The sequence below is a fragment of the Micromys minutus genome, assembly GCF_963924665.1.
Source record: "Micromys minutus genome assembly, chromosome: 10".
Taxonomy (NCBI): domain Eukaryota; kingdom Metazoa; phylum Chordata; class Mammalia; order Rodentia; family Muridae; genus Micromys; species Micromys minutus.
This window is the reverse complement of record NC_137979.1, coordinates 65617040-65630850: the sequence shown is the minus strand read 5'-3', so window position 1 is coordinate 65630850 and position 13811 is coordinate 65617040. Positions and strand designations below refer to the sequence as shown.

At 48.8% G+C, this 13811-nt stretch overlaps 1 protein-coding gene across 1 annotated transcript; it reads left to right on the top strand.

Annotated features, from left to right (window-relative positions):
- Positions 1-776: 776 nt before the first annotated feature.
- P4HB (prolyl 4-hydroxylase subunit beta) lies at positions 777-12722 on the top strand. The gene is made up of 11 exons (XM_080922230.1): positions 777-1045; positions 1973-2179; positions 4583-4716; positions 4835-4972; positions 9040-9144; positions 9236-9361; positions 9590-9790; positions 10180-10300; positions 10424-10605; positions 10706-10792; positions 11754-12722. The coding sequence occupies exons 1-11, from the start codon at positions 895-897 to the stop codon at positions 11829-11831; spliced, it is 1530 nt and encodes a 509-aa protein (XP_080778356.1). The 5' UTR covers positions 777-894; the 3' UTR covers positions 11832-12722.
- Positions 12723-13811: the final 1089 nt, after the last annotated feature.

The following is a 13811-nucleotide window of genomic DNA, read 5'->3' as shown; positions in this document are numbered from 1 at the left end:
TGCTTTCTCCACTTCCCCAACGTGCTTCCGCAGAACTCTTAGGCACCGGATTCCGGTGGACAGGAGCCTCGGATAACCAAGGGGCAAAAAGGGGCGCCTGAGAAACGCGCCCGCAGCCGGTGGAGAGCCCTGGCTGCAACCGCGACGCCCGCTAACGGGTGACAGCTGCCGCAGCCAGGAAAAGCAGACCGGCTGAACCCTGGGCCACATCGCCCAGGACCTGGGCAGGGTTGCACGAGCCGCACGCGCACCGGAAATAGCATCCCCTGATTTCCCGGCGGCGAATTGGGGGCGGTGCCAGTACAGAAACGCCGTCCAGTCAGAATGCAACACGAGGGGCTTCGGAGGCGCAGGCGTAGCTCCGCCCAAAGGCCAGGGACTCCGCCCACTGCCACGTTCGACGGAGAATCGCGCTGGGTACGCGCATCTCTCGGCCAATCAGGACCCACAAGGCCGGGCAGCGGAAAGCCGCGGCCATTCCAGACGTGTGGAAGGAGTGGGAAAAGTCGCCAGTCAGAAGTCCAGAAAGAGAAAGTTCGGCTCCGCCAGCGAATCAGAGGCTGGGGAACATAGGGTTTGTGCGCGCGCGCACGCACTGTGGCCAATCCGAGGCAAGAACTGAAAGGCCTCCGGGTCTTTTCCCACTTCGTGGCCCAGCCTTGAGTGGGTGTCCAGTCCTCGCAGGGCGAGGGCGGGTCTTTCAGCTCCTCGGCCAATCGAAGGGCTCTGCAGGGCGCATGCGCGCGGTGGCTGACGCGCGCAGTAAGGGGGAGGCGTGGGCGCGTCCCCGTCCCAGGATTTATAAAGGCGAGGTCTGGATCGACGCGCGCTCTCGTCGCCTTGGCTGTCCCGGCGGCGTCGACCTAACTACCCCGCCCGCTGCCGACGTCCGACATGCTGAGCCGTGCTTTGCTGTGCCTGGCCCTGGCCTGGGCGGCTAGGGTGGGTGCTGACGCCCCGGAAGAGGAGGACAACGTCCTGGTGCTGAAGAAGAGCAACTTCCAGGAGGCGCTGGCAGCGCACAACTACCTGCTGGTGGAGTTCTGTGAGTGCGCCGCGGGCCTGGCCGGGCGGGCAGGGCCCCTTGTCCACAGGCTACTCGGGGCCGCACTGGGCAGCACCCAACACCGCCCTCGCCGCCCGCCCCACTTGAGTACGGTGGCCCGTAGCCTTCAACTTGCCCCATAAAGCACGGGCTGCCCGGTCCTGAGCTTCACCTCGCGAGTAGCACCTTCTGTCAACTTCGCTGCTCCCAGTTTTCCCAAGAGCATCCTTCCTACTCAAAGTGGAAGTCATTGTAGTCAGAGTTCCTTGAGGGTGACTGCGGGGCTGAGAATCAAGGTGTCTTTGTGCTCGACATCCACATGGCCAGAACCTCCTGTTGGGAAAAACAGAATGGGCTGTGTGAGCAGTTAGCAATTCCGATAGAGTAGATCCAACCCTATTTACTATGCCCACCCTACCTGTAACTTGTTGGATTCTCCTCACCGGGAAACAAGCCAGATCCTAAGCCTTTACTTCTATTTACAAGTGTGTGAGCTCCAACACAGCTGCCAGGCCGCCTTGACAGATTTTCACATTCCCACACTAGGAAGAACAGCATTGGATCAGCATCTGGGCATGCTCTTGCTACGTATACTGCAGGGCCAGCAACCTTTTAACTTTTCCTAGATTCTGAGTGGCAAATCCTAGGGATACACTGACCCTGATTGCTGGGGGCAGTAGGAAGTTATAAGTCATGATTATTTTGCAGTGCTGGTGGTCACAGGACAAAGTAGGGATTGGGGTTGGTTTGTCACTTGTGGCCTCTGTCCTGATATTGCCCAAGAGCACCAGCTATCAGCATAGTCCCATGTGTGCGTTAAGAGGGGTTATCTTGGTGTGCTGATAAGGTTTTTATGAAAGGAAGTACAAAGGGAAGAAATAGACCTGGATGGAGGACTGTCTTACAGTATCCTGGTTTCTTTTACAGATGCCCCATGGTGTGGCCACTGTAAAGCTCTGGCCCCCGAGTATGCCAAAGCTGCCGCAAAACTGAAGGCAGAAGGCTCTGAGATTCGACTAGCAAAGGTGGATGCCACAGAAGAGTCTGACCTGGCCCAGCAGTATGGTGTTCGTGGCTACCCCACAATCAAGTTCTTCAAGAATGGAGACACAGCCTCCCCAAAGGAATATACAGGTGTGACCCTAGCACTGCCTTTTAATGACTGTGTAGGCTTTGGGAGCAAACCAGAGTCTGTGTTAGAAGTAGGGAAGCTTTTTAGAGCCTTAGCGGGGCCCTGTTCTCAGTGGGTCCTACATCAACTCTTGCGCCTGGGAGCTATGTAAAGAAAGTTCCCCCTTTGGAGGACTTCACAGGAAGTGTCACATCTGTGATGACCTCCTGAGTAGCCTGTTGGCTGAAGCTTATCTGGTGATTGACCAATGAGGAGGAGGAAGCAAGTGCTTCACTGAACACACGGGGCTTTGAACTATTGGTTCTTCTAGGAATGCAATGCTTCCAGATAGTGTAGGCGTGACACTTGGGTGACGCTTTGTAACTGTCACTCAGGATGTATCAGTACCAGGCCAAGCGATCAGGATTCTCACCGCACCTCTACCTTTGGGACCCTTTCATAGTTACAACAGCCTAGTAGCTGATGACCAAACGTAAGTCCAAGCTTCCATCCATCACAGAGCCGCTGCTAAAGGGATTTTTCCTGAGGCTGGACCTTGATATAGGCAATTCAGTCAGTTACTGCTGATGAGACTTTGGTCTCTGCCAAGTGTGGTACCACAAACCTTTAATCCTAGCCTTTGGAAGGCGGAGGCTGGTGGATCTCTTTAGTTCGAGGCTATCCTGGTCTACAGAGCAACATATACATACCTACATATGCACATGCACATATTGTCTTATATAGCATATCTATATATCTCCCCTTGAGCAGCAGTGTGAGGTTCAATGTTAGCCCCCTCTAGTCACCTCCCTAGGTTATCTGTGGTCCTTTATACGTGACACCACTTTTGGAGTAAAAAGTTCTGTTGGCCAGGCAGTGGTGACACACACCTTAGTTCCATTACTTGGGAGGCAGAAGCAGGCAGAATTCTCAAGGCCAGCCTGGTCTACAGATCAAGTTTCAGGACAGCCAAAGCTATACAGAAAACCCTGTCCACAAACAAAAACAAACAAAAAAAAAGAAACAACAACAAAGAAGGTTCTTTGTCCAGAACTCTGTATTGGCTCATGCATGTGGCTGGCATCTGGGAAGCAGAGGCAGGAGTATCTTCTAGGTTTGAGGCCAGCCTAGTGTAGAATCTAAGTCATCCAGGTCTAGAGAGTAAGACCCTGTCTGAAAAGTATGCAACTTGGTTGGTAGAGAACTTGCCTACTTGCCTAGCATATTTCAAGACCTGAATACTACCACTTTGTAAACTGGGTGTGGTGGTGTTTTGTTTACTTCTTTTACATGTGTGTATGTTTACACACACGTATGTGCACCTGAAGCATAATGTATATTTATCTTGTGCATTCTGCCAGAAGAATATGTTCCCCTCACCCCCAGAACTTAAGTTACAGGCAGTTGTGGGCCACCTTGTGTAGGTTAGGTGCTGGGAACCAAACCCAGGTCCTCTTAGAAGAGCAGCAAGTATTCTAAATAATTGAGCCATCTCTCCAGCCCCCTGTCTCCGATCAAAAACTTAAAGGAAAAAATTTTTTCTTTTAGCCAGGTAGTAGTGATATACTTTTTTAATCCTAGCAACTCAGGAGGCGGAAGCAGGTCAGTCTCTGAGTTCGAGGCCAGCTTGGTCTACAGAGCAAGTTCTAGGAGAGCCAGGGCTACACAGAGATAACCCTGGCTCAAAAAAGAAAAAGAAAATTATTTTTAATGACCACAGTTACTTTGATGTTCAACTAGCCTAGCCTCTGGGTTTTCTGAGTGAGCCCTGTCTTGTCTGGAAACTGGCAGCTAAGTTTCTTGTTAGCACTGAGCTGCAGAATCCTGGTAAATCCTGGCCTTGATTAATCAAATCCAGTCCAGAAGGGCGTCTTCTATCAATCAGCCTCTCCCTTATGGAGGAGCAGGCCCTCTTTCTCACTGTGTCTGCTTTGACTGGCACTCAGGCACAGTATTTTTTCAGTTCTTACCCATCTGGGAAGTGGGTAGGGCAGGTTCCATACAGGAACACCTGGCCCACCTAAGATGTCAGGTCAGAGTCAAGTCAGTCCTGTTTTGGGGCAGCAGAGCTAGTGCTTAGGTTGACTAACTCCACATCTCCAGGGGTGTAGCCTTGTGTGAGTATTGTAGGAGAACCTGAACTGAATAGACTAGTGTTCAAGAAAATTTTGAAAATGCAAGCAGCCTGGGGAGAAGTGCCTGGTGGGCAGGCCATGCTTCCAGATGTGCACACTGTCCTCTGACAAGCACCACAGTAGCCTCTTCTGGAATCCAGAGGCTGTAGCCAATTCTATAGGGGAGCATCTTGTTCTAGGAATAGGCTGGCCTGCCTTGAGCCTCATGGGTATAGCTCAGAGAGATGTCCTGGCAGGGGCAGGGTGGGTGATACCCTGTTTCACAGGAACTTGCATTTGTTTGGAATGTAGCTGGCAGGGAAGCTGACGACATTGTGAACTGGCTGAAGAAGCGCACAGGCCCTGCAGCCACAACCCTGTCTGACACTGCAGCTGCAGAGTCCTTGGTGGACTCAAGTGAAGTGACGGTCATCGGTTTCTTCAAGGTAGAGCTTTAGAATTCCATTCGGTCTGTCTGCTGTCCTTACAGAGGGAGGGGTCTTCTGCTGTTTCTCAGGAACACTGCTCAGGGTTGGCCACCTCTGTTTTCCCTTCCTCTTCCAGGATGTAGAGTCAGACTCTGCCAAGCAGTTCTTGCTGGCTGCAGAAGCTATTGATGACATACCTTTTGGAATCACATCCAACAGTGGTGTGTTCTCCAAGTACCAGCTGGACAAGGATGGGGTGGTCCTCTTTAAGAAGGTGAGTAGCCCTTGGGCATCTGTGCCCAGAGCAATTCAGATGTTGGTCTGCAGGGGGTAGTGTTGCCTGCTTATATCGGGAAGGACCAAGTTGGACTGATGTGATGGATCTTGATCGAGGATCTCTGCTACATCTTTTTGGAGTTGTTCTATGGCAGCCACTTCACACAGTGGCCTTTGGAATAGCTCCCCTGACTGCCGACATACTGGGTCTTCTGAACAATACAAGGTGGTGGTTATAGCAAGATAGGGTCTTACCCTGTATCTCTGGGTAACCTTGAATTCACTGTGAGCCCAGGGTGGCCTTCAGTTCATGGCAGGTCTACTGCCTCCATCTCTCAAGTGCTGAAATTACAGATCTGAGCCACATACCTGACCTTAAACATTCTTTTTTTCTTGAAATGTGCATTTGTGTGGGGGTGCCATATCCTCTGAGACTGGAGTTACAGACAGTTGTGAGCTGCTCTATAGCTATGAAAAATTGAACTGGGTCCTCTGGACGGACAGCTGTCACTCCTAAACACAGCCATCTCTCCATTTTTAAGTTCTTAGTCTAGTGTTATTTCCACAGTGCCAAGGAACCTACGGCTAGGACTTTTCCCTCAGCCGACCCAGGAGCTCTAGAACCTTTGGATGTATGACCCTATGTGCTCCCACCTGAACACCTGTAAATTCTGTCCCGCCACCGTTCTTCTGTAGACACAGTGTCCTTGCTGTTCCTGCCACAGAGACTAAGCAGACTCTGGTGTTGCTAGGTGGGGGCGTGGGCTCTTGCTCTTTTGTCCCGAGAGGCAGGGTGATACCAAGATGGGGATTTGGTCCGGGCGCTGGCGATGCATAACTTGAATCCCAGCTCACAGGCAGAGGCAGGCAGATCTCGGAGTTGGAGGCCAGCATGGTGTACAGTACTAGTTCTAGACGGTCACAAAGATAGGAGCACTTAGTCTCGTGTCAGCCAGGAAGAGTGGTGGACTGTTGACAGATGAAGCACAGGTGAGAGGGTCGGCTTGGTCTGGAGCCATATTCGCCTAGCACCTGACATCAGGGTATGTCTGTCTGTCTGTCTCTCTCTCTCTCTCTCTCTCTCTCAATGGGTTTCACCAGTTTGAGGTTGAAAGATTTTGAAGGTGAAAATAGTTCAGACATCTGTGGGGTGGGGGTGTGTAACAAGCTCCCCTCAGCTTGTATCAGTACATTGTCTGGAGTCTTCACCCACCAGAGGACCTAATGAGAATAGACTTGCTACATTATTAGATGTCTTGGTACATTTGTCCAGAAACTTTAAAGCATCTTACCTGACTCAAGATGTGAAAAAGCTCTGGATGAGGCCTTGACAGAGCAAGCAAAAGCTCTTTTGGATTTTAGAAAATAACATTCAAGTCAGTTGCATTACACACACCTTTAATTCCAGAAGGTGGATCTCTGTGAGTTCCAATGACAGCCAAGGCTATGAAGAAATACCAAAACAACAAAAAACTTGATTGCTCTTACCTTCAAATAAAGTGCGCAGATCTGCTGTCCAGGCTGTATGTTTGGGAAGGGTGAGGTGTTATTTGGTTCTTGGGTGGTTTTTAATCTTTTCAAAGATACATTATTTTAATATATATATTTGAGTGTGTTACCTATATGTCTGGTGAACTGTATGCATACCTGATGTCCGCAGAGGCCAAAAGAGGGCATTAGATATCCTGGGGCTGAAGTTACAGACAATCATGATGTGTGGTGTGGGTGTGTTAGAGCTTGATCCTCTGGTCCTCTGCAAGAGCATCAAGTCCTTTAATCACTGAACTTGCCCCCACACCTACCCCCCCCCAACAGGATGTTGTGTGTCAAACTAGTTTTTAACTCTGTAGCTGAGGCTGCTCCCCTTGATTTCTGTGTTTTGTCTCCTGAGTATACAGACACATTCTGTGGTTTTGGACTTGTTTGTTTGTTTTGGGTTATGACTTAACCTCCAGTCCAGTCTGGCTTCCTATTGTTCCCCTTCCTTTGAGATATTAGCTCTACCCACTAAATCAGCTGGATTTTACTCCCTACTCGAGGAGCTCTCTGAGGCAGAATAGCAGGGTCAGGTAAGTTCCCCAGTGAGGCTAAGCCAGCAGCTAGGGGTGAGGTCAGCTGCTACTTGCTTTGTGCTTTGACTAAAGGATGTCATGCAACTTGGATTGAGGACAGCTGTAGAACCACAGAAGTCAGACAAGGCTACTTGCCTATTGTCTGTTGTGACCTAGTAGAGCTGCTGTTTCTACCAGAGACATTTATGGCATCTGGATGAGATCTTCAGTCCAGGACTCTTTGCAGCAGTCCCCACTGAACAAGAGCAGTTTTGTTATGTTTGTTTGTTTTTTTAATAATTTTTTTATTTTATTTATGTTAATATACTGACACACTGTCTTTAGATACACCAGAAAAGGGCCTTACAGATGGTTGTGAGCTACTATGTGGTTGCTGGGTTGAACTCAGAACCTTTGTAAAAGTAGTCAGTGCTCTTAACCACTGAGTCATCTCTCCAGCCCTACAAGAGCTGTTTTTACTATACTAGACTGAAGAAATACGGTGTGGCTGTATTGCCAAGAGGATGGCAGCCCAAACCAGGTAGTGAGTTTTCCATGCCTCCCTCTGGTGGGAGGAGCCGCAGCTTTGTTCTAAGGGAGGAGGAACCCTGTGGGTGGTGATGTAATTCAGTGTCATACCTGTAGAGTATCTGAGGGGCCCTTATTGTCTTCCAGATAGCATTCAGTGCATTCCATTCGGTATGCTTTGTGGCTGGAGAGGGGAAGGTGGTATAAAAGCCTGTAACCTATAGGATCGGATGGAATATAGGCACAGTGGGCTCAGCCCAGTTTTCACATTTTTGGCTGTAACCTGCTATGATTGTTTAAAATGAGTACTGCTGTCTCCTTCCCCCACTCCAACCACCTGCTCCCTCTTTTTTTTTTTAATGTGTGTACTTTTTTTTTAATGTGTATTTGTTGTATGGTTGTGTGCACACAAGTACAGAAGAGGGCTTTGGATTCCCTGGAACCAGAGTTGTAGGCAACTGTGAACTGCCTGATGTGGTGCAGAGAGTGTCACTATGCTCCTGGAAGAGCAGTGCGAACTCTCTGGCTCTTCCCCCTCCTGACCTTGAGGGAAGTATAGTAGAAGGTGACCTGTGAGAAAGACAAGCAGTCAGCGTCCACATCCTTGCATCCAAATGTCTTGGCTCAGAAGTGTTTGGAGTAAGCTGGATATGGTAGTATGTGTCTGTAATCCTAGCACTCAGTGTACTGAGGCAGGAGGATCACAAGACTGAGGTTAGCTTGATGTACAGGCTAAGACCCTGTCTCAAGAAACAAAAAAAAACCCAAAAAAGTTGTGCATGGAATGGTAGACCTTTGAGGCCAAGGTTATGTAGGTAATGAAATTGAAAACCAAAAGTTATACCTGTATCTAATAGGAATAGGCTTTTTCCGCTCATTGCCTAAACCATACAATGTAACAACTAATTGTGTTTACAGTGTTATGAATTGTCATCAGCCAGCTTTTTGTTTGTTTTGTTGTTTGGGTTTCTCTTTGTGACACTGGCTGTCCTAGAGTTCGCTCTGTAGACCAGGCTAGCCACAAACTCAGGTCCTCTGGAAGAGTAGCCAGTGTTCTTGACCATGGAGCCATCTTCAGCCATCTTTGTTTTTCTGCTGAGTAGCTTTATTTAGCAGATACCCTGAGTGGGTCTGGATCCCTTTCGTCATTGATGTCCTGACTCCGGCCTTATCCCTAAGAGGATCGTATTTTGTTTTTTGAAACAAGTGCCCACCTTTTCAGCATTCAGCTCTGGAGGTTCCTATTCTATAAGAGCATGAAGCCTCTGTAGTGATGTCTGCAGTCTTGGCCTGGCAGAGACAAGAGTAACTCATGCCTGTGTAGTTCAGTCAGAGCAGCAGAAGGACCATGAGCCACCAGGTCTGAGGTGTGAACCTGCCATAGCTTGTATGGTTGTATCCAGTTTACGCTGTTGGAGGAAAGTCACTGTCTGTCCTTTGAGGCTGAATGGCCATACAAAGCTCACAGCCCCCTTTCTGTCCATAGTTTGATGAAGGCCGAAACAACTTTGAGGGTGAGATCACCAAGGAGAAGCTATTAGACTTCATCAAGCACAACCAGCTGCCTTTGGTCATCGAGTTCACTGAGCAGGTAGGGCCCTCTCAGGTAGAATGCTGGGGGACCTGGGACCACTGGAAGTACAGTGTAAGAACATACCTAGTAATTGCTACTTGTTCCACAGACAGCTCCAAAGATTTTTGGAGGTGAAATCAAGACACACATTCTGCTGTTCCTGCCCAAGAGCGTGTCTGACTACGATGGCAAGTTGAGCAACTTTAAGAAAGCGGCCGAGGGCTTTAAGGGCAAGGTGGGCTACCTTGGTACATTGGGTTCTTTTACAGGTGCTAGAAGTCTGCTGGTCCTCTATAGTGCTACCCACTAGGGTCTGCATTATGTATGTCTACTGGGCCAGCCCTGCTGGCTAGCAAATACTTGTGACTAATTAAGCAGCCCTAGACTCAAGCTGTACAATGCTGTTTCAGAGGTGTGAGCATATGTCCAGAATTTTGTCTGAATTTGTCTTTTCTCCCCCAAGATCCTGTTTATCTTCATCGATAGTGACCACACTGACAACCAGCGCATACTTGAGTTCTTTGGCCTGAAGAAGGAGGAGTGTCCAGCTGTGCGACTTATTACTCTAGAAGAAGAGATGACCAAGTACAAACCAGAGTCAGATGAGCTGTCAGCTGAGAAGATCACAGAATTTTGCCACCGCTTCCTGGAGGGCAAGATCAAGGTGTGGAGTTGGACCTGGGTTGTGGTAACATAGTTAAGCTTGCATAGTAGGTTCTGCCCATGGGATCCAGTGTCTTGTGTTTCCTGTACTGTCTCCTTCAAATCCTGAGATGTTAGCACAGTTCCTCAGCACAGAAGCTCTCTGCTGGTTTGGGGTCAGAGGAGGGTGCGGTGGACAGACCCCCTCCTCATGTATTAGCCATACTCCAAGGTAGCTTCAAGGGCACTAGGACACTTGATCTGGTTCAGTTGGTCAGCCTGAAGACTCAGCCTTCTTACCAGATTCCTGGCACCGTCAGCTCTGGTTTCTGGAGGGTGTCTCTGGCTATGCCAGGATTGGAGTGTGGGGCAATGCTGTACCTGACTGTTCTCTCTCTCTCTCCATTCTAGCCCCACCTGATGAGCCAGGAACTGCCTGAAGACTGGGACAAGCAGCCAGTAAAAGTGCTAGTTGGGAAAAACTTTGAAGAGGTTGCTTTTGATGAGAAAAAGAATGTGTTTGTTGAATTCTGTAAGTGAGGATTTCTATGTTCTCAGCTTGGTCCTAAGTGATGGCTTAGAAATTGCAGTACACAGTGTAAACATCTGTCGGTAGCTCTGTCTAGGATAGGCCCTCAGCACTGCTCTCTTTCAGATGCCCCTTGGTGTGGTCATTGCAAGCAGCTAGCCCCCATTTGGGACAAGCTAGGAGAGACCTACAAGGATCACGAGAACATCGTCATTGCTAAGATGGACTCAACGGCCAACGAGGTGGAAGCCGTCAAAGTGCACAGCTTTCCCACACTGAAGTTCTTCCCAGCAAGTGCCGACAGAACGGTACGTTTTCCACCCGGCGGTCTAGCGGGCAGGCAGTTCTTCAGACACTCCTGCCGTGTATGCCAGGCACAGTTCAACCCTCTTTACTCACTTCTTACAGGTCATTGATTACAACGGTGAGCGGACACTGGACGGTTTCAAGAAATTCTTGGAGAGTGGTGGCCAGGATGGAGCAGGGGATGATGATGTGAGTGTGGCCAGCATTTGGGACCTTGTGGGAGGTACTAACTCGGGCTCTGGCGTAGAGACTTTGGTGGCCATGTAACAGGCACAGCAGTGACCCTATACTTTGCCTTTGGTTTGGGAGACGTGCTCTATGGCCATCACTTAGCCAGCAGGGGTTTTAACTGTGCCTTTCAAAGCCTTCCTGTAGGGGTTTCTTTGTAGCCCTGGCTGGCCTTGAATTGAGAGGTCCACCTGCCTCTGCTTCCTGAATGCTGGAATCAAAGTTGTACGCCACCACTACACAAGCTGATTCCTGTTAATGTGTACTTAAACTTCTAGCAACTGGCTTTTGTTTGCTCTATGGGTATTATACACTAATTCATTAGTTACTGTGTGTGATGCTCTGTTGGCCCTAGCTCGACTGGAGAGTAGACATGGGCTGCCTCAGTGGATCCATACCTAGAAAAGGTCAGCTTATGACCATCATTAACCATGATGTTGCTAATACGGGGAAGCAGAAGGCAGGTCAGGATTCGATAGGGAGGGACTTAAGGGTATGTGTCCTTGAGGTCCGCCTGGAAGTCCTGCTGAATCGAGAGGTATACTAGCCCCAAGAGAGTTAAGTGCTACCTCCTATTGTGAGGCACTAACACACAGCCTGAGAAAGTAACCAACAGTTACTGTGCTTCAACTTGTGCTGGACCTATTGTCCTTGCCAGGTCGGGGACTCTGCAGGTTCCTAGAACCATGCCCAGTTGGAAGTTAGAAGGTTTAGCTGGGGTTTCTGACTGGAAGACGTGCTGTGTCTTGCTTTATACACAGAAGCTTAATGTCTTATCATATTCAGAACCTCTGTCAACCAAGCCACTGCTGGTGATGGTGGCCAGTTCTTTCATGACCCACCCAGTCTTTAGTGTGATTGGTCTCACTGAGGGCAGCCACAGTGCATCTTTGGTCCTTTAACTGGCACTTTCTGCATCCAGGACCTTGACCTAGAAGAAGCTTTAGAGCCAGACATGGAGGAAGACGATGATCAGAAAGCTGTGAAGGATGAACTGTAGTGCAGAAGCCAGATCTGGGCGCCTGAACCCAACACCTCGGTGGGCCATGTTCCCAGCAGCCCACATCTCCGGAGCCTGAGCCTCACCCCAGGAGGGAGCGCCATCAGAACCCAGGGAATCTTTCTGAAGTCACACTTGTCTGACACACATACACTTAAACCTGTCTCTTCTTTTTTTGCTTTTCAATTTTGGAAAGGGATCTCTGTCCAGGCCAGCCCACCTTGAAGGGCTACCTTTTGTTTTTAATTGGCGTACTTTTAATTGTTTTTACTGCGGTGTACTTTTTTGTATGTGGATTTTGTCCCAAGTGCTTGCTAACATGTTTGGGGTCTCACGCTGGTGATGTCTTTCCTGTTAGAGAGGTTTATGCTATCACTTCAGGTTTCATCTGTGAGACAGTTTATCTTTTCCACATTTCTTGATGTCAAGATATTGTTCCACCATGGCAGACGCCCCTGAGACTCCTTCCTGCCCTGTAGGAAGTGAGGGATCTGGGTCGTACAGTCACTTTCCACCTTGTACTAGTGTTGCCGTGATAGCATGGCTTTTGTAGTTTGCATTTAACCTGGGGGTTTATGCATCCTGTCAGAGGGTGGGTCCCCACGTGTGGAAAAGAGACGGTGTGGCTTGCTGCCAGGCTCAGGCCAGGCCTGGACAGCTCTCACTCCTCAGGACTGCCGACCAGCCGGCTGTAGGCACATTGCTCTGTGGCTGCTGGATTCTTTTCCAGCATGGCCTGTGGCCTGTGTGAGGCAGAACTGGGACCCTTGATTCCCAGACTGGGAGTCAGTTAAGGACACTGGGGCTGAATGAAATGCCCATTCTCACGGCATTTCTACCATAATATTGGAATTGAACACATTGGCTAAATAAAGTTGAAATTTTACTACCCATTGTCTCACCTCTGCTTTATATCACTGAACCGAAGGAACTGAGCTGACATTCTGCCACCAACACATGCTGTCGTGCCTAAACAACCTGGTCTTAAAAGTAAGACATTTCTGAAGCTATGGATGAAGATTGGTGGTAGTGTTTGCCCTGGGTTTGACCCCAGAGTCTGCACACATGTAACATGTGAGTTCTGTGTGTGGAAACAGTAGAATCAGATGTGCACAGTCATCCTCAGCCACGTATTGGGGTATTGACGACCAGTCTGGGCTACGTGGAAGCCTGTGTTAAAGTATTCTAGCTGGAATGCTGAAACATGTTTATGATCACAGTGCTTAGAAAGTGGAGGCAGGAAACTTGGGAATTCGAGGTCATCGTTGGCATAAGAAATGTGAGACGTTGGACTGGAGAGATGGCTCTGAAGACAGCTACAGTATACTCATATGCATATAATAAATAAATCTTTAAAAAAAAGATGTGAGACCTCTGGCCACTACTCCACACAAAACAGTTTTCTGCTGGGCATGATGAAGCAAGCTTGTAGTCATTGGGGAGGGTAAGGCAAGATGATTGTTAACAATTTGAGGCACTCTAGGATAGATAAAACCATTGTTTTGTGGCTCTGGCTGTCCTGAAACTCCCTCTGTCCTCAGTTATCCCCTGCGTCTGCCTCCCAAGTGCCTAGATTAAAGGTTTGTACCACTACTGCCGGACCTTGTTTCTGTTTGCTTTTAGTGATTTATTTTTTTAAATATTCATTTGGTGTGTATGAATACACTGTTGCTGTCTTCAGACACACCAGAAGAGAGCATCATATTTCATTACAGATGGTTGTGAGCCACCATGTGGTTGCTGGGCATTAAACTCAGAATCTCTGGAAGAGCAGTCAGTGCTCTTGACCACTGAGCCATCGCTTTTAAAAGCTCTGGTTAACAATGCTTGCTGCTCTTGCAGGAGATCCAAATTTGGGTCCCAGCACTCACATGCAGCTTAATTGCTTGTAACTATTTCCAGAGTGTCTGACATTCTCTTCTGGCTTCTGAGAGTACCCACACTCATGTGGCCTAATGCACATATGTATGTTAATGCACA

Excerpts from the sequence above, each read along its gene's own strand:
- P4HB (XM_080922230.1), top strand. The coding sequence starts at position 895 with ATGCTGAGCCGTGCTTTGCTGTGCCTGGCCCTGGCCTGGGCGGCTAGG. Across the intron at positions 1,046-1,972 it reads CTACCTGCTGGTGGAGTTCT|ATGCCCCATGGTGTGGCCAC; the intron begins GTGAGTGCGCCG and ends TTTCTTTTACAG. Across the intron at positions 10,301-10,423 it reads GAATGTGTTTGTTGAATTCT|ATGCCCCTTGGTGTGGTCAT; the intron begins GTAAGTGAGGAT and ends GCTCTCTTTCAG.